Raw genomic sequence first — 17,366 nt, 5'->3', positions numbered from 1 at the left:
TATGAAACATAAATTTTGGTTGAGGGGTTCGGAAGATATTACCTGTTAAGTGAATAAATACATTTTTCTATCGGTCGAAAATCACGTTTTAGTACGAAAACTTTTGGTTTTATGAGATATCTCAACCAAAATGATACAATATGCATTTAACTTGGTTTTATATATTCTGACCAAAGTTGGTTAAAATCGGACTACTATATCATATAGCTGTCATAGGACCGATCGGGTAAAAATTAGGTTTTAGTATGAAAAACTTTTTTGTTTAATGAGAAATCTTAACCAAACTAATACAATATGCATTTAACTTGGTTTTATATATCCTGACCAAAATTGGTTCAAATCGGACCACTATATCATATAGCTGTCATAGGACCGATCGGTCCAATATTAAGTCTTAGTATGAAAAACTTTTATTTTACTAGATATCGTAACCGAACTAATAGAATATGCATTTATTTAAGACTTATATATCCTGAACAAAGTTGGTTCTAATCGGAACCACTATATCATATAGTTGTCATAGGACCGATCGGGTGAAATCCAAGTCTTAGTATGAAAAACTTTTTTTTTCATAGTAAGTACGAGGTCTCCGACAGTATAGTATGCTCAGCTGTAGCAACGCGAGCAAAGCGAGCAGGGGGCGGGGCCCCCTAGTTTTTCTTTATAATTAAAGAAAAAAAATTTTTTAAATATAAAATACGTTCAACAAATAAATTTTTATATTTTACTATTTGCCTGCATTAATGATAAAGTTACAATGTCAAAAGCGAAAGCAATTGCAAAATTTCTGATATCCTCAAAAAATCTAAACGAGGTAAAGTCTAGTGATTTAGCATTTTAGACCCAATTTTGATATCCAATTTTGTGACGAATAAAATTAGTTTAATCTAAAATTTCAATAAAATATAATTAATATAAAAAAATTGGCATTCGGCACTGCGCAAAAGTTATTTTTATGTACAAAGAAGATCACCCTTTTACTCACAGTGCCGAATGCCAATTTTCGTTTTTTTATATTAATTTATATTTTTATTTAAAATTTTTAGATTAAACTGAATTTTGTTGGTCACAAAATTGGATATCAGAAATTTTGGGTCTAGAAATTGCTTTCGTCACTAGACTTTTACCTCGTTTAGAGGTTTTTTTTGTGGGATTTGTAGAACACACCTGATAGGCACTTTTATTTTATTTGAAAATCAATTTTATTTAATTCAATTGCTTTGGGGCATAAAATATTGCGTTTCCTATGCTTTTTATAGAAAATTTTTAGAACATGCCTGAATGCTGTTCTAAGATTATGTAGGTGAGTGAGACATAAAACTACTCTCCGAAAAAGTCTTAACTTATATAGTATTGCAAAAAATTCACGACTACTAATATCTAATCATAGTTGAAATTTGAAATAATTTTATGGCAGTCGACTTCAGTGACTTCGGAAATACATATTGTATATTAAAAGTATGAAATCACTGACATTTTGTAAACTCCGAAATTTTTAAAGGGCTATTCTTAAAATTATTTCTTTAAAAAATCTCTAGAGATTTGGTGTGTGGATATACAATGAAAAGCTTTTTTAATACATATACAATATAATACATACAGTCATGGAATAAATAATAGAAACTACCAATAATTTTTGTATTTTTTAAATTTTATTTCGAAGAGTTCATTAAATACAGTTTGTACTTAATGGGGGTATTCCTGAAACAGATTCAGATTTGGTTGCGTTACAGATTTGGATTCGCCGATCAGCTGTTCACGACTGCGCAATACAAAATGTGTAGACAAAGAAAAAGTAGAATTGCTTATTAGTTGGGAAAACAAAGTTAATTTCTTTGTTGCTAACGCTTATTGTATTAATTGGATATATTAAATATCGTGTCGAGCGCAACAGTAATGTGAAAGCACGAAACAGCCGATATTTTATGTCGGCACATCGCTAGCCGGTAAGTCATTGCACGGGCATATTGTTTGTTAAAGTCAACAACTGCTATTTGTTAAATTTAAACACTTAATTTTCATAAATAAAAGGTAGTCAATTGTGTAAACAAGTAATAAATTTGTCAGCAGGGGCTTGCATGCGGAAGAGATAAACAATACAATATCGAACATGTTTTGTTATTATTGTTGAAATTCTAGTTGAAGTTGACTAAAATTTACAGAAAAAAATATATTGCAGTGGTAGCACTTTTATGTATGTGTATAAAATTGATAAGATTTCCGCTAGTGCTTATCAAAAGGTTGATGTCGCCCCCCTTTTTTTCAATCGCTGCAGACAATTGAATTTTATATAGTTGGTTCTTGAGAGTCTCGAGTGAAGAGGCAGAATTTTTGACTGCGTGGCTAAAAGTGCGTTTTAGTAGCGGGGAAAGTGTTGTTTGAATGTATTGAGGCGGGTGTTGGATAAGCCAAAAGGCGTCGCGTGTTAATTTATTTCCAATACTATAGCTAATTGCATTTATTTACTTTGTATTTGCAGTTGGAGAACAACAACCAGTGAGAACATGAATAAATACAGCTGCTTAGCTCTCATTTTGCTCCTTGTGGCAACAGGAAAGGCGGATGACAGCGAATCCTGTTACTCTTTTGCCGGTGGTTCCGTTTATCCCGCTGGTGATCCCAAGGGTGACCATCAATTACAATACACAAAAGCAGTTAGTAAGTATATATTCTCGATTTTTGAACCTCTATCAACATTTGGTATAAAAATCTTTGTTATTTCGTTATTGGATATCGTTAACAAACTCTCCAGTTGACTATTTGGCTTATGAGTTCATTAGGGTGCATCGAATTGAAAGGGCACAAAAAAAAATTTAAAAATTATAACCCAAATTCTAAACCTACGGTCAATTCTATAATGTTTTTACCATAGTTTTCATCCATGCAAAGAAAAAAAAAACCAGGAATTCAAAAAATTCTGTCGCAGTAACTATGGGACAAAAAATGAACTATAGCACAAAAATTTTTTTTATTTCTTGAGACATCTCAACCAAACTATGAAATTGAGTGTTTTTTATTGTCCTATACATCCTAAACAAGTTTGGTTCAAATAAATGTACTATATTATATAGCTGTCATAGCGACGTTATGTCATAAATTTTATATAGGGCTTTAAAAGGGTACCAGATATCCGGCGTGCCTTAGGTAATCATTTAATTTATTTATAAATTAATTTGTTTAAATATTTTGCATTCTCTTTTAGTTTCAAAGCCAGCGCCACAATTTGAGGGCACCGCGGTTGTCAACAAAGAGATTGTTCAACTGTCCTTATCACAATATCTGGGCAAATACGTTGTGCTGCTCTTCTATCCCTTGGATTTGTAAGATTTACTCTTAAACATGTATGATTTCAGTTGTTTAATCAGCTGCCACTTTTTACAGCACATTTGTCTGTCCCACTGAGATTATCGCATTCTCGGATCGCATTGCGGAATTTCGCAAGATTAATACAGAGGTGATTGCTGCCAGCGTTGACTCGCACTTTACACACTTGGCTTGGATTAATACGCCACGCAAGGAAGGTGGTCTGGGCAATGTAAAGATTCCCTTGCTCTCCGACTTGACGCATAAGATTAGCAAGGATTATGGCGTTTATCTGGAGGCAAGCGGACATGCGCTACGTGGTCTCTTTATCATCGATCAACGTGGCGTCCTGCGTCAGATAACGATGAACGATCTACCCGTGGGTCGCTCTGTGGATGAGACCATACGTTTGGTCCAGGCCTTCCAATACACTGATACTCACGGCGAGGTTTGCCCAGCTGGCTGGAAACCAGGCGCTGATACGGTAAGCAAAGATTCAAAACCAATAAATATTTTATAATTCTAATGAATATCTCTTACAGATTGTACCCAATCCGGAGGAGAAAACAAAGTACTTTGCCAAGAACAATTGAGCAGCGTCATCCAATCGTAACATTTCCATTTTTCATTTTCCTCGATTGACATCGAAGATCAGTATCAACGACATTAGAATTCCATGACTGTTTTTGTACATATACATTTTCAAAATGAAAGTGAAAAAACCGCGTTTGGTTTATATGAGAAATAGAGTTTCTTTTATTATACATTTATGTAAAGAGAACAGCATAACTATTAAGTGTGTTTGGTTTGTTAAAATTTATGAAATGGATGCAAATAACTATGTATTTCCAATAACGATAACGTTAACGTTAACAATCAATTACGGTTGTATTACTATTTAAGTACATACAAAAATATCTCGGATTTGAAGGTATACACAGGTTATGGGAGGGGTTTGAATTGGTTGTACAACAATTATAATTTATAAGGCACTCTTTTTAAGGTTTCTATTCAGTTTGTGTGTTTTTGAGAGGGTGTGCGTAGGTCAGTATGCAATTAAATGCCAACCGAACGTCGGTTTCAGATAATATAAATACATAAATGCAACATATATAATATTTGATATTTATGTAAAATAAATGGCAATCTATATTGAATGGAATTTTACTTTAAAAATATATTTATGCGCAAGTTTCATTGTCAAGTAACATTTCGATATGGGGAGACTTAATTTAAGGGACCGAGATTACGACATTGAATGCATTTTATTGCACTTTATGTGCACATAGGGGGAGATTCCGATAGTCAAAATATATATGGATTTTGTTTGCACGTTAGAAGATAATATTCGTGTTGTAAAAACTTATGAGTAACAACTAAGCAGTCCATTGTTTAGATTGGATGTTGTTGATGTATTGCGAGCATATGGAACTGCAAACTGTCTAATGGTCATAATAGACAATGTCCTGTTAAAGAAAAGAAGGTTGAGTAATGTATAGATACGTAATTGTATCTTTTCTGCTTAGACTTACAATTAAGAAGACGGCAGCAAAGATAAGAGCTTTCATGCGCACATCCAAATTGAGGGGAAATGTGACGCTAAAATAATCGGCATCGGTAAACAATTCTCGGGTGAGTCCAGACCATTGTTTGGTTATCTTGCCAATTTGTTCGTTGTTTGCGCTGTTGAATACCTAATAAACGAAAAAGGAAAATCAAACATCGCATTACCCAACCACGCCCGTATATAAACATGTGTACATAAATATTCAAATTCCAGATACATAAACATACAGTTGGTCAAGTAATTCATTTGACGAAATTCAAAATTCACATAGATAGATCTATTGTAGTTTTTCATTCAATATTATGAGAATATTAAAAACTATATTAAAATATTAAGAAACTATTAAATATTTTGCAAAAAAACACTTTCTTTAATTTTATTTCTTATGTTTAGTTCCAAAGGCAAACTAAAAAAACATAAATTTTTAGAATTTTTATATTCTACTTTTTTTATTAAAAAATAAAAGAAGAAAAAAACTTTTTTTAATTGCTTTAAGAACCAAAAGAACAACAAAAAAACAAAAAAAAATTTTCGTTACACTTTTATAGTTTAAAATGTTAAATTTCAATCTTTTTTTAAATTCAGTTTTAATTTAAGTACAACTCTCACAATTTATTTAAATTTAAATCAACTGTTTTTAGATGTCACTTAATAAATAAATAAATAATTCAGTGTGTGAATCTTGTTCTTTGTTGAAAGAATTAGTGTCTAACTGAACGTGATATTTTTTTTGTTCAAAATACATAATTGACAAACTGTATGCTCTATCAGTTGATTCGCATTATACAGTGGTACAGTGTAGACACGGAAGACGGCAGTCAAGCATAGAGAGCGATAGAATGACGCCATCTGTCGCTTTGAATAAATTTAAATACATGTATAAAGATGCATATATGTATGTTGGAAATGTATATCATATAACATTGCTATTGTTTACTGTACCTTCATAGTGACATCGCTGCAGCATTTAAAGACACAAGCGGGACCTTTAATATCGAGGACAACATCGCCAAACGAGTTCCTGATGCGAAATCTGGGCTTTAGGAAAGTGCACACCCTCTCGACAGTGCCAATGACCTGGCCAGGCGGAGCCGATACCTCAATCATGCTCTGGCAGTCGGGAAAGCAACAGAACAGATCGCATCGGAATGGACGAGTTATATGCAACACTTCGTTTTGGAAATTGTCCAATATCTTCATCTCGAATGGACGTGACGGGCCACAGCATTGACGGGTGCACCAGTCACTATCCTCAAATGCAGAGTACACATTCTGACCCAATGAATTCTTCACTTTAAAGCGATTCTGAGTTTCAAAACCCGTGATAATCTCCGTCAGCTCGAGCTTCTGCGACACCAGCAATTGATCCAGAACGGTGAGATATTCTAGACCCTGTGGGCAGTTGCTTCCCACTGGAATGCTCATCCATGGCTCTGTCACAATTAATGCACAAATGTATTATTCGTATAATTTAAATGTCAACACATACACATATATGCACATACACAATATTTGTACAATATTTTGGCAGACGCCCACGCATACATATACACACACGCGCTCAACATACAAAATATAACGATATTAATAGCTTTGTGTATGCATATTTTGCTTACCAGGACCTACAGGCGCCGGACCGGGAGGGGCCGGTGGCGCATCCTGCGGAACTTCCTTATATTCTTTCATTTGCATCATTTTCTTTCGTATTGAATGTGAAAAATATAAGTATATATTAAAGCAGCCAAACCAGAGTTGCAAGAATCCGTGTTGTATCAAATCAATCGTTTGGATTTAGTTGCCACCTAGCAAAAACAGCTGCGTATATTTGAACGTTGCCAAACTTTTGAATTCGTAATAAGATTTTTAAAGAAAGAATTTTTAAAATTTTTGCAGAATTTTTGTGAAAATGTTGTTGAATTGCTGATTTTTTATTTAGAATTAATAAAGAAAAAACTAAGAATTAATTCTTTCTGACGAGCTCCAAACATTCAAAGAATTGATCACGTTAATTTGATCTAATTTCGAATTAAAATGGTTTGGTCCTAATTGTTTTAATTTATATTTTAAACATTTCTTTTATTACTAATTTTAAAGCGCGCGCCGTTTTCAATAATTTTAGGTGCTTTGTGACTTAATCGATTTCAATTGACATTGAAATGTGTGGCAGCCTTGGTTTAATTAATAATGGTATTCCCTGTATTCAGTTATAATTAAATGCGTGACGTTATGTACCATTTTGATTGACTTGCATTTACTTTAATTGTTTAATTATCATAAATACAATATTGCGGATTGAGGTTTATTTTGCTGCCTGCCATATCTTCAAAAATTAATTTGTTATCGATTATACTGCCGAAATTAAATCAAAGTAATGGGAATACGTTATATACATATGTACATGCTTATGTATACATATATGCGGATATAAATAAGTATTCGTATTTACGTTTACCTGTTTATACTTGTATACGTAGAGAGTATATTTTTGGACAGCATAACACGCCCACCTTTTCTGCTCTCCCTTACATTGGGGCTATTTGCTGACAAATTTAAATAAACACCAAGTTTAAGAACAAATATTTACCATTCCATAAGTAATACATACATATGTACATATATTCATTTGTATGTATATTCTAGGCATGTATTTGTCCTTAGCTCTAGAAAGTCAAGTTTTTAAGTTGAAAAGCAATTGCCTTTTTTTTATTATTATTATTCCAAGTTATTTTTAAGTTACCTGTAGGATACAATCTAAATTTGTATTTGTAAACCATTTAGTTAAATGTATTATAATGCATAATATAATTAGGTGTTAAATTGTTTATTGCAGTTGCAAATTGCATTTTTATTACATAAATTTATATTTTGTTTTGGCGCGCTAAACGTAAAGCTTAAAATGTAAACATATTTGTTTGTTGGTTTTGTGTGTGTGTGTTGTTTTGTTTGTTTTGCGTAAACAATGAAAACTTAAATGATATACTTAAAACAGAAGATCGCATGAAACATGTGTGTGTGTGTGTATTGTGAGCGTTGGTTGTGTGTTTGTGTGTGTCGCTAATTCCGAACATGGTGAAATTACTAAAAAGCTGAGGTATGTACTCTACCTCGCGCAAGGTGAATTTACAAACAGTAGTAAATTCAATATAACCTTGCGTCTTTATTTCACCACAATGAGAGAGTAATAGAGATAGATTTATAGCCCTAATACTCTACAATCGTTGCCGTTGTGAACAAAATAAGCATACAAAGCAGCGGCCGTGGTGAATAAATATGACAACTTGTTTGTATTTCACCATACTCCAGTGAATGTATCCGGACTCCAGAGTGGTGGACACAACACAGTATTCCAACTTCAACTCAACGGCAGCCAAATTAGGAAACGTAAAATAAACTGTAAAGTAAATAAACATGTATTGAGTAAATTATTTATATATTTTTGTATCAATTTTATATGACAGCATATTAAATGATATTGTATTATGATGTAATAGTAATGATTAGCTGTAATGATTTGTTTATGATTTTGAAAAATGTTAATTAATCATGAATACTTTTGAGTAACAAATTTAAATCACATAAGACTTTTATTTTTTTTTTTATCAAAATAAAAATCAATTGCAATTTATGGCTTATGGGTAAGATTTTTTCTCAATATTGTAGCATAAAAAGTTAACGCTTTGAATTTTATTTCAAAATCAGTTGTCATATAATTATAAAATAATAATTTAAAAAAAGAGCAATTCAAAAATATGTTAGTTAAATCAGTTTAGCTGTCGTATAAACTTGGTATGTGTGCGTGTGTGTCATTGTGTATTGTTATTGTTGTTTACCCATCTAAACTGATCGATCGATCGACGGGATGCAATTTGTGTCCGTACCGCCTTTTTATTTGTTGTTGATGGACAAACGCTCGACACTGGCGAGCAGCTCATCGGCTGTCTGGGAGACAACCTGTTCCTGATCATCACTGGTGCTGAGGTTCTGCAGTCGCTTCTCCAGCGCCGACAGATCCTCCAGCTCCCGCTGCTGCTTCACCATGTAGCGCAATATGAGCGTTGTCAGCATGCACATATCCTCCAGAATCTTGGCTGTCTCAGGCGTCGGATGATCATAGCGATTGCGCAGCAATCGCAACTTCGCCTCGGCCAGCTCCAAGGGTGACTTACCGCTGCGATCAAACATATGGACACTGGCACCGCCCTGCAACAGGACCCGGACCACCACATTGAAGTTGTTCGAGCTGGCCGAGATGACCGCCAGGTGGAGCGGTGTGTTGCCCAGCGAGTCGACAACATTTGGATTGGCGCCGTACTTCAACAGCTGTTGCACAATCGGAATATAACCTCGACAGGCCGCCAAATGAAGCGGACTGCGATTGTACTCATCGGCGGCATTGGGATTACCTCCCGATTCCAGTATGCGGTTGAGCAGCTCAATATTGCAGGTGGAAGCAGCTGTTCGCAGCTTGCGATTGTTTGATTCGGTCAGTATATTGTTGTAACTACAATACATCAGACGTTTCATGCGGGGACGCATCTTGAAGCTCTTGCTGCTCGATGGCAGTGTGCTTGGATGAATGAGGCTCAGGCTCGGTAGATAGTCAACGTTTAATGGTAGTGGCGGTAGGTGCGGCAGGGCAAAGTGTTCCCGCTCCCGTTCCCCACCTCCACCTACAACTCCACCTCTGTCTCTGCTCAGCTGGAATGCGTTCGCGTTGGGATTCAGATTGGGCCACTCGCCATGTGTGTTGGGCGACGATGTCGGCGTTGGTGGCATCAAGGGGGGTGGCGGTGTTATCATAATACCCTTCGACACGGGCATCGTGGGCATGGACATGGATATTGTGGGCAGCTCCACATCTTGTACTTGGACTGGGACTGGCACTGACCCGGGCATCTCCTTGCCCGTGTCCACACGCTCATTGGACATGTCCAAGGTGTGTGTACGCTTTTAATTATTCCCCTGCGTTCGTTTGCACAAATTTTTTATCTTTTTCTTCACGCGCTTCTTAATTTTTTGTCTGTATTGTTTTTGTATTTTTCTCGATTTTTTTTCCTGTTTACATTTTGTGCGTCCAGGCTGCCAACTCGCTGCGTATACCACTGTCAGCGCGTACGCACAAGGTGGCAGCGCTGTTTATTGGTAAATTTTAGTTTATGCAAATTTTAAAATGCAATAACTTTGAAATTAATTGACATTTGATGAAAATTTAAAATTCGAAATTCAAAAATAAAAATATATAAGATTTAATGAAGGTTTGAAGCTCGTAAGCCCAAGGGAAAAGAAGTTAAAAACTAAACTCTAAAACAAAAAAAATTTCATAAAATCAAGAAAACTTCAACAAAAATTCTGCAAGCATTTAAAAATTCAATCTTTAAAATTAAGAATAAATTTGAATTTAGTCAAATTTTTGTAGTTGCAATTATTTTTTTTATATTAAATTAGAACAAGCTGCCAGATCGCAAAATTTTGTAGGGTGGCAGCCCCAATTTAAGACGCCGCGAGAACTAACGGTGCTTTTTGAACAGAACGTACAGAACGATTTCGCAAAAATATTTAAAAATTAAGAAAGTTCGACTTTGCTTGAGATGCCTGATAATAATAATTTATAAAAAAGTATATATATATATATATATATATATATAAAATAATGAAAATATTTACAACTGTTAGGAAACCATTAGATATACGGTAAGAGTATAAGGATATATTAATGTTAGCTATCTAAAACTCGATCATGTTAAAATCAACAATATAAAATCATAACAATGGACGAAGTTGAAATGCGAGCAAAGTCAAAATTGGTATCCTACAGAAAGTAACTTGAACGATGTCCATTTATAAACAGAACAGGATAAAACTATAAGAAAAGTGGAATTAAGTAATTGCTGCAAGTTTTTACAGTCAAAGATAGGAGTTCGCTGTTAATAACAGTTGAGCCAAATGTTGTTCTGTCAAAACATATGGTATTATTTATGTATTTGCATAGTTTTAGAAGAAATATTAACAGCAAGCCATAGCTGAACATATATTTAAAATAGCCCAAATTTCGACTTATTGAAATTTTAAAATTTTTCTAGCGATCGGCCTTTGGAAATAGACCTAGCTATAAAATAGCTATGATTGCAACAGTGTTGCTTACTGCTATATTGTCTATGTATGACATGGCGCAAAATTTAAATCACATTTGTTAATTGATTAGATTAATTGAAAAATCACAATTTAAAATATAAATTACATTAAACATAATTCGATATCAATTGTCTTGCAACACTAGTGTTCCGGGGTTGCTTGTTGTTTACTTTATGTTCATTTATATTAAACAATCGAAGCAGTAAATAAATCTTGCATTAGTCATCTTTTGTGGAAAATTCCACTATTACTGCGTATTAAATAATGAGCAATGTTTACGGATATCTTGTTTTTATTTGGTATACCCTGCAAATTCCTGTCACTTTTTTATTGTTCCTTTGCTGACAGTTGCATTGCTAATTGTTTTATTTAAAAATTTAACGCAGTATTTGTACATCTAAAATAACCAATTTTTATTCAAAATGTTTACGGAATGTTTACAAACAAACAGTTTACAATCCAATTTGGCGAAAACATTTACAAACATACAATAAATACGCATAATAATAATACAGATGAGCTTAACACCAAATTTCAAATTTGAATATTAACAATCCGTTAGTTAACACAAATTATTCAAAGCGTAAATGATGCGATGATAGCCTCATTATTCACTATCATTAATTTAAAACTTGCAATAATTTATTTGTGGTTAAAAATTGTGGTTTTTGGGTTGGGAAGCTTTTATGTGTTTGGTGTGTGAGGGTGTATGCGTGTGTGTGTGAGTGTGTGTGTGTGTGTGTCCTGATTTAGACCGCGGAAAGATGCTGAGAAGTGTTTGGTTTAAACTATTGATAGTATATACAGATAATCGGGGAACATTTAGAAAGAAAAAGTATATATAGAGAATGAAATAGTAGAAGTGACGCAGCAATTAAACTGAATGCGGTCTAAATCCTTCTTGCGCGCTATTTTAGGAAATTAATCATCTCGATTATTTTGTTACGATTGGTGTGCATATATGCCTTTGTGTGCCACAGCATGTTGATCAGCTTCTGGTCGTCCTTCTCATCCATTGCAATATCCTCGCTGAGTTGCGGATTGAATCTATAGTAGGGTACACCAATTGTGCTGCACCAGGCACGGGCTCGATCCACGACACGCCCATCGGAGCAGGTGGCTTGGTCAACAAGTAGATTACCTAAGTGAGTTTACAAAAAATTATAAAAAAGGGGATTCAAATCATTTGATCAATTTACCAATAGTAGATATGCCGTAGGCTAGTTTAGCGGTATCCCAGATACTTTCCGGACGGAACACATCAATGTCCTTGAGCTCGGTCACCGGTATGTGGCCGGTGCCCAATGAAACCACTGCGGAAACAGGCACAGCTTCAGATTCGCGGCCAGAACTGCGCAATGCCATATTATATTCATGTATTTCAGTCATGGCATCCAGTGTGGGATTGTTGGCAATAAGTCCGCCATCGAGGAATCTTCCAAATGCACGGAAATATGAAGGAGCAGCTCCTGTGGCACGTGCGGCACGCCACACCAACTGATCCTCGGGCTGGGGCGGTGGTATACGTCGGTTGCCTGTTAAAAATGACATAGTTACAACTCGTTTAATACTCTTTAAGATCTCATCACTTACTTATAGAAGTCACAATGCCTAGAATGTCGCTGGCGCTGGTGTAGTTACGGAACAGATGGAGATCGACGGGCTTACGATCCGCCATGACGCCAGTAACCATAATCTTTGGATGCTTGATGTCGGTCATAACATTAAACTCGCCGAGATTATCCTTAAGTATGGCTTCAAAATATTCGCTATTATATGGACGAGAGCCAACAAAACATTGCTCCTTCATGCGCAGATAGAGTCCCATGCACTGACGCATGTTCTTGCCACATCCCAGGCCCAGCGCCAAGATGCCGCCTGTGCTAGTGCCGGCGATCCAGTCGAACATGTGTATGATGGGCGTACGCGATAGCTTCTCAACCTCGAGCAGCATTTGCACTAGCACCAGGCCACGTATGCCACCGCCATCCAAGCAGAGAAGTCGTCCACGTCCGTAGGGCTTATCACCGACCTCTGCAGCAATGGGAGATGTGGGCGATGGCAATTGCTCTGGACTGACTGAGGGAGGCGTGGTAGTTGGACTGGCCACACTGCCCGCTAAGTTGTCCTTCTTGATCTCTTCCGCATTGACTTTGGTTGTAAACATGCCTAGCAAGGCATCCATAATGCTCTGACCCTTTTGCTCCTTCTCTGTATCGACCACAACGGGCACTCTAAAAAGATTACAATTTAATTATATAGTATTCATATTTTAGGAGAGTGGAGAATACTCACTGTGGTGTCATCTGGCGTTCCATTAAGCCATTGGCTGCTGCGCCTAGGAACCCTCCCATTTGGCGACTCGTAGACGCCAGCATATTCTCAATATGTTCACGCTGTTCCACAGATTCTGGCGCTTCAGGTGGAATGCCATTGTATGAGCCCTTGGAATTGCAGCCGGGTGGACACTTGGAGCTGCTGTCGGAGCAACGTTTGGCACCCACCGAATGCAATATGTATAATATTTCATCCTCCTTATTGCCACTGGCATCATTGCCAACCATGTGACGTGGCGACTTTCCATCCTTGTTTTTCAGATTGATGTCACAGCCAAACACCACCAGACACTGGACAATTGGCACCAGTTTCTTCTCAATGGCAATGTGAAGTGCAGCATTTCCCTCATTATCCAGCACATCGATATCCGCATCGTGAGCCAAGAGAGTAACCACGCACTCGAATCGATTGCGTGCCACCATCACATGCAAGGCGGTTCTTCCATCGAAGTTGGTGGCATTGACATCGCAACCTTCCATGATCAGTGCATGCAATGTCTCCCGGGAGGAGCACCAATGCAGAGGCGTACCGCCGTACTTCATGTCCTGCGTGTAGAGTTTGCTGGCATTTGTACGCAAAAATGAAGCCACCGAAGTGGGAGTGGATGTTTTGTACAGTTTGCTTATGTTCTTGGCATTCAGATTGACATCGGCGCCGGCTAATAACAAGGCCTTGACATTTTCCGGCTTATCGGCCACACAGGCCAAGTGCAACGGCGTATATCCATCCGAATTGAGGTGGTTTAGGTTCACAGTATTGTTATCGGTAAGCAGCTGTGGAAGAAAGTAGTTGTAATAAATTTAAATATATATTTCATAATAAATAATAAATGCTACATATATTTTTATCAGGAAATGTGTAACACATTAAAGACGGCGTGACAGACAGCATTAAGTATATTTATACTTAATCAAATTGACGAGTTGCGTTGATATTTTCGTCTTCCTTGTTAGCTGTTGGCCGAATCGGCTTAATATATCATATAGCTGTCATACTATAAGAGTTACTCTTTAGTAAGAAATACTGGGCTGTTTTTTAAGTTAACTTAATTAAAATCCACAGTTGTGCATTTGGTATTATCATACACATTCTGATCAAATATGAATTAAATCCGACTATTATATCATATAGCTGCCTCAACAAGAGTATCAAATTTTTGGCGTGCCAAAGATAAACTTTTCTTCTTTTCTCAACACTCACATTAATGATCTCTTTGGTTGTGCTGGCTGCATAATGAAACACCGAGTTGCTGTTAATATCCAAATGTTCCATTTTGCTGAAGGGCAACAGCACCTTGACCATTTCAATGTGACCCTGTTTGATGGCCAACTGAAATGGCGACATGAGTGTTGTGTGATCGGCAATGTCAATGCACTGCACGACTTTTGGATTGCTGATATACTCCAGGAGATTAAAGTAGGCTACCAGATGAGCCAGCGTCCACGAGGGATTCTCTGAGAGAGCATCGCAAACCTTTTGCAAGCCATTTACACTGTAGTACTGCAAAAAAAAGAGAGAATAATTTAATAAAGTAATCTCAGAATATTCTCGATGATGACGACTCACCTCCTTGACGATGCCAACAAAGATGGGCAGACGTTGCATGAAAGTGTTGAACTTCTCCTCGGCGTCTTGTTGCAACGGTGAGCGGTACAAACTGAACGAGGAGGTATTCGAATCGGAGGTGGGACGTTGTAAGATAATCTCGTAGACAGCACGCTTGTCATTGCTGTTGTAGGGTGGGGCAAACAGGACCATGGCATCATCGCGAGCCAGGACCTGGAGAGTGCCCAGGGATTCGCTCTTGATTTCCACAACTTTGTTTGGTGGCACATCTCCACCCAGCAGACGCTGCAGTACTGTGAATAAAATAAATAAAATTAAACACTTGTTGGCAACTATATATATTGATAACTACTGGACAACAATGGCAACAACAACAACGATAACAACGACAAACATTTAACGTGTATTAGCAAATACCATAGCCGGAAGCGAAAGCTCCAAAGGCCAACCACGACATGGTTGCTGAATATTCTCGATGTTGATTTTAACGTCGACTTAGGATTGAACTTTGTAATCTTGCTTGGGATGATGATTATGACGATATGGGGGCATTAATGTCAGTGCGATTTGAGATTTGAGTGTGTAAGCGATGAATCTACGGGAAATAAATGGAATAACGATGTCAATATCAAGTTTATAATATGCTTAAAGATGTGTTCTATTTACAAGGCAACACAAAGTGGCAGAGACAGAAGGTGACAGTGACAGTGACTGGCGGCGATGTGGCCAACAAATCAATAAAGCAACATCCGATTCTCTGGTACACACAAGCACTGGCAACTAATTAAATAGAAATAGTAAGCTATAATGTACCTTAAATACTCTATAATTTTACAATGTAATGTCACAGTAATCTTGAAATTCATTAGACCCTGTACTCTAAAAGTATTAAGGGTCTATTCATTTCGTTCTAAACAGGGTAACAAATCTATTCGAGTATCGGTTTAAATTAGGGGTTTGGTTGTTCTTTTTTTGGTTTTCAATTACTCAAAATTTTTTTTTTTTCTATATTTCGGCACAAGAAAAGTAGTAGTAAAAATCTTAAGACCTTAATAAGTAAACTTTCTTAGATTTCAAAAGGATCGATATTCAAATATTCAAACGATTATTACACGTTAAATAAATGCTTGATTGAACTGAAACTAACCATTACACATAAATCGGTACTAATCGGTTATTACGGTTTGTATAATTTCGGTTTCGGTAAAATAAAAAATGTTGTTTACGGTTACCAATTTCAATTATATCAATTAATTATATTGAAAAATTTAAACAAAACTAATTTTAGTCTACTATTCCCAGAATTGTAGTACACGGTCTCTAAAAGTCTGGTTCTGTCAACTATAGCTGTTTTGATCGTTTTTTGTATTACAATTAAAAAACGACGGACAACGTCGTAAAAAGAGCTGATTCTCTTTCTTAATCAATGCAATTAAATTACGACACTTGGTCCGAATAGAGTATTGATAGTACGGCGTTTGAGTTGCGTTGTCGAGCGCCCTCATCAGCGTCTCAGCGAACGAACCGTGACTCAACCAGATCTTCTGATTATATGCTGCACACACATGTAAATACATATGTATGTGTGTAATTGCTGTTTTCTCTGCCACATATGTGCACATATAGAACACCGCACATTGTATGCCAATAATTTTGCCTTGATAGACTCACGATAATTTTTCGAATTTTTGCGTTCTTTCCCTCTTTTCAAATTGTTTGCAAGTTAATCAATATGACAAATGGGGAAAATTGCGTTTACTGTTATGATATCTTGCATGTATCTCTGTATGTGTAGACTCGTGTTCTTTAGTTGTTATTGTAAACCATAGTACCGGGCAATTTGAGTAAAACAAGCTAAATAATAACAATTTAAAAGCGTTCACATTACGCTAACCATTAAACATTGCACAGCCTCCTTTTCAACACCAAAATTCTTATTCACACTTTTCAATATCAGTCGGAAACTTTTTAATAATTTTTCAGCCTGCTCTTTGAGAAGAACCAACCACATTAATAACAACTTGTGGAAGGCTGCCACCCGTTCCAAAAACTGCCACCCTGCAAAATTTTCCAATCTGGCAGCATGTACAATTTTAATCAAACTGCAAAATAGGTTTCACTTTTTTTTTTTTTAATTTTTCTTCATATTGAAGATAGAATTATTAAAATTTTTGCAGGCTTTTTGTTAGAATTCTATAGATTTTTTTTAGAAATAAATTTATAACTTCTCTCCCCTTGGGGCAGTAATTGTATTCTGAAATATGCATTAATTTAAATTTACATTTATCAGTGTGGTCGCACACAGTTGGCTAGTTCTTACAGCTATTTGGCATCGGAATATTTTTCATATTTTTCCTCTAAAAAGTTGGCGGCACTGATAACAAGTTCTTTTTCAACAGTTCAAACGAACTAATTCTGAACGACTCAAACAAAGTCGATCCGGATCGTAAAATTGCCCCAA

General features: G+C 36.2%; 4 protein-coding genes across 9 annotated transcripts; 1 reads left to right on the top strand and 3 right to left on the bottom strand.

The window, feature by feature from the left end:
- Positions 1-1,938: 1,938 nt before the first annotated feature.
- On the top strand, positions 1,939-4,089 carry LOC117787169 (peroxiredoxin-2). 4 transcript variants are annotated; one of them, XM_034625616.1, is made up of 5 exons: positions 1,939-2,031; positions 2,480-2,658; positions 3,203-3,320; positions 3,382-3,787; positions 3,846-4,089. In XM_034625616.1, exons 2-5 carry the CDS (start codon positions 2,505-2,507, stop codon positions 3,894-3,896), a joined length of 729 nt encoding a protein of 242 aa, XP_034481507.1. In that variant the 5' UTR covers positions 1,939-2,031; positions 2,480-2,504; the 3' UTR covers positions 3,897-4,089. The 4 variants fall into 4 exon arrangements, with proteins under 4 accessions (XP_034481507.1, XP_034481509.1, XP_034481506.1 ...); XM_034625618.1 differs by lacking the exon at positions 1,939-2,031 and adding an exon at positions 2,249-2,349; XM_034625615.1 differs by lacking the exon at positions 1,939-2,031 and adding an exon at positions 2,250-2,379 and having other exon boundaries at positions 2,471-2,658.
- LOC117787167 (phospholipid scramblase 2) lies at positions 4,040-6,653 on the bottom strand. Its single transcript, XM_034625614.1, has 4 exons — positions 6,487-6,653; positions 5,813-6,303; positions 4,836-4,997; positions 4,040-4,769 (listed from the first exon to the last, which is right to left on the bottom strand). The coding sequence occupies exons 1-4, from the start codon at positions 6,563-6,565 to the stop codon at positions 4,746-4,748; spliced, it is 756 nt and encodes a 251-aa protein (XP_034481505.1). The 5' UTR covers positions 6,566-6,653; the 3' UTR covers positions 4,040-4,745.
- A 2,098-nt stretch (positions 6,654-8,751) lies between these two features.
- LOC117788644 (ankyrin repeat domain-containing protein 54) lies at positions 8,752-9,982 on the bottom strand. The gene has a single exon (XM_034627475.1). It carries the CDS (start codon positions 9,797-9,799, stop codon positions 8,756-8,758), a length of 1,044 nt encoding a protein of 347 aa, XP_034483366.1. The 5' UTR covers positions 9,800-9,982; the 3' UTR covers positions 8,752-8,755.
- Positions 9,983-11,390: 1,408 nt separating this feature from the next.
- LOC117787425 (85/88 kDa calcium-independent phospholipase A2) lies at positions 11,391-16,939 on the bottom strand. Of its 3 annotated transcripts, none has more exons than XM_034625948.1 (7): positions 16,800-16,939; positions 14,906-15,198; positions 14,540-14,839; positions 13,298-14,112; positions 12,596-13,236; positions 12,202-12,537; positions 11,391-12,143 (listed from the first exon to the last, which is right to left on the bottom strand). In XM_034625948.1, exons 1-7 carry the CDS (start codon positions 16,807-16,809, stop codon positions 11,911-11,913), a joined length of 2,628 nt encoding a protein of 875 aa, XP_034481839.1. In that variant the 5' UTR covers positions 16,810-16,939; the 3' UTR covers positions 11,391-11,910. The 3 variants fall into 3 exon arrangements, with proteins under 3 accessions (XP_034481839.1, XP_034481838.1, XP_034481837.1); XM_034625947.1 differs by lacking the exon at positions 16,800-16,939 and adding an exon at positions 15,323-15,377 and having other exon boundaries at positions 11,391-12,139; positions 12,198-12,537; XM_034625946.1 differs by lacking the exon at positions 16,800-16,939 and adding an exon at positions 15,323-15,377.
- Positions 16,940-17,366: the final 427 nt, after the last annotated feature.

Source organism: Drosophila innubila, assembly GCF_004354385.1.
Source record: "Drosophila innubila isolate TH190305 chromosome 3L unlocalized genomic scaffold, UK_Dinn_1.0 0_D_3L, whole genome shotgun sequence".
Classification (NCBI taxonomy): Eukaryota; Metazoa; Arthropoda; class Insecta; order Diptera; family Drosophilidae; genus Drosophila; species Drosophila innubila.
The sequence above is the reverse complement of the archived record's forward strand: the minus strand, read 5'-3'. Positions and strand labels throughout refer to the sequence as shown.

Coding starts and splice junctions, on each gene's coding strand:
- LOC117787169 (XM_034625616.1), top strand. CDS start 2,505: ATGAATAAATACAGCTGCTTAGCTCTCATTTTGCTCCTTGTGGCAACA. Junction 2,659..3,202: donor ACAATACACAAAAGCAGTTA/GTAAGTATATAT, acceptor ATTCTCTTTTAG/TTTCAAAGCCAGCGCCACAA. Junction 3,321..3,381: donor CTCTTCTATCCCTTGGATTT/GTAAGATTTACT, acceptor CACTTTTTACAG/CACATTTGTCTGTCCCACTG.
- LOC117787167 (XM_034625614.1), bottom strand. CDS start 6,565: ATGATGCAAATGAAAGAATATAAGGAAGTTCCGCAGGATGCGCCACCG. Junction 6,304..6,486: donor TCCGGCGCCTGTAGGTCCTG/GTAAGCAAAATA, acceptor TAATTGTGACAG/AGCCATGGATGAGCATTCCA. Junction 4,770..4,835: donor TTGCTGCCGTCTTCTTAATT/GTAAGTCTAAGC, acceptor TTTCTTTAACAG/GACATTGTCTATTATGACCA.
- LOC117788644 (XM_034627475.1), bottom strand. CDS start 9,799: ATGTCCAATGAGCGTGTGGACACGGGCAAGGAGATGCCCGGGTCAGTG.
- LOC117787425 (XM_034625947.1), bottom strand. CDS start 15,362: ATGTCGTGGTTGGCCTTTGGAGCTTTCGCTTCCGGCTATG. Junction 14,840..14,905: donor TTGTTGGCATCGTCAAGGAG/GTGAGTCGTCAT, acceptor TTTTTTTTGCAG/TACTACAGTGTAAATGGCTT. Junction 14,113..14,539: donor CAACCAAAGAGATCATTAAT/GTGAGTGTTGAG, acceptor TTTCTTCCACAG/CTGCTTACCGATAACAATAC.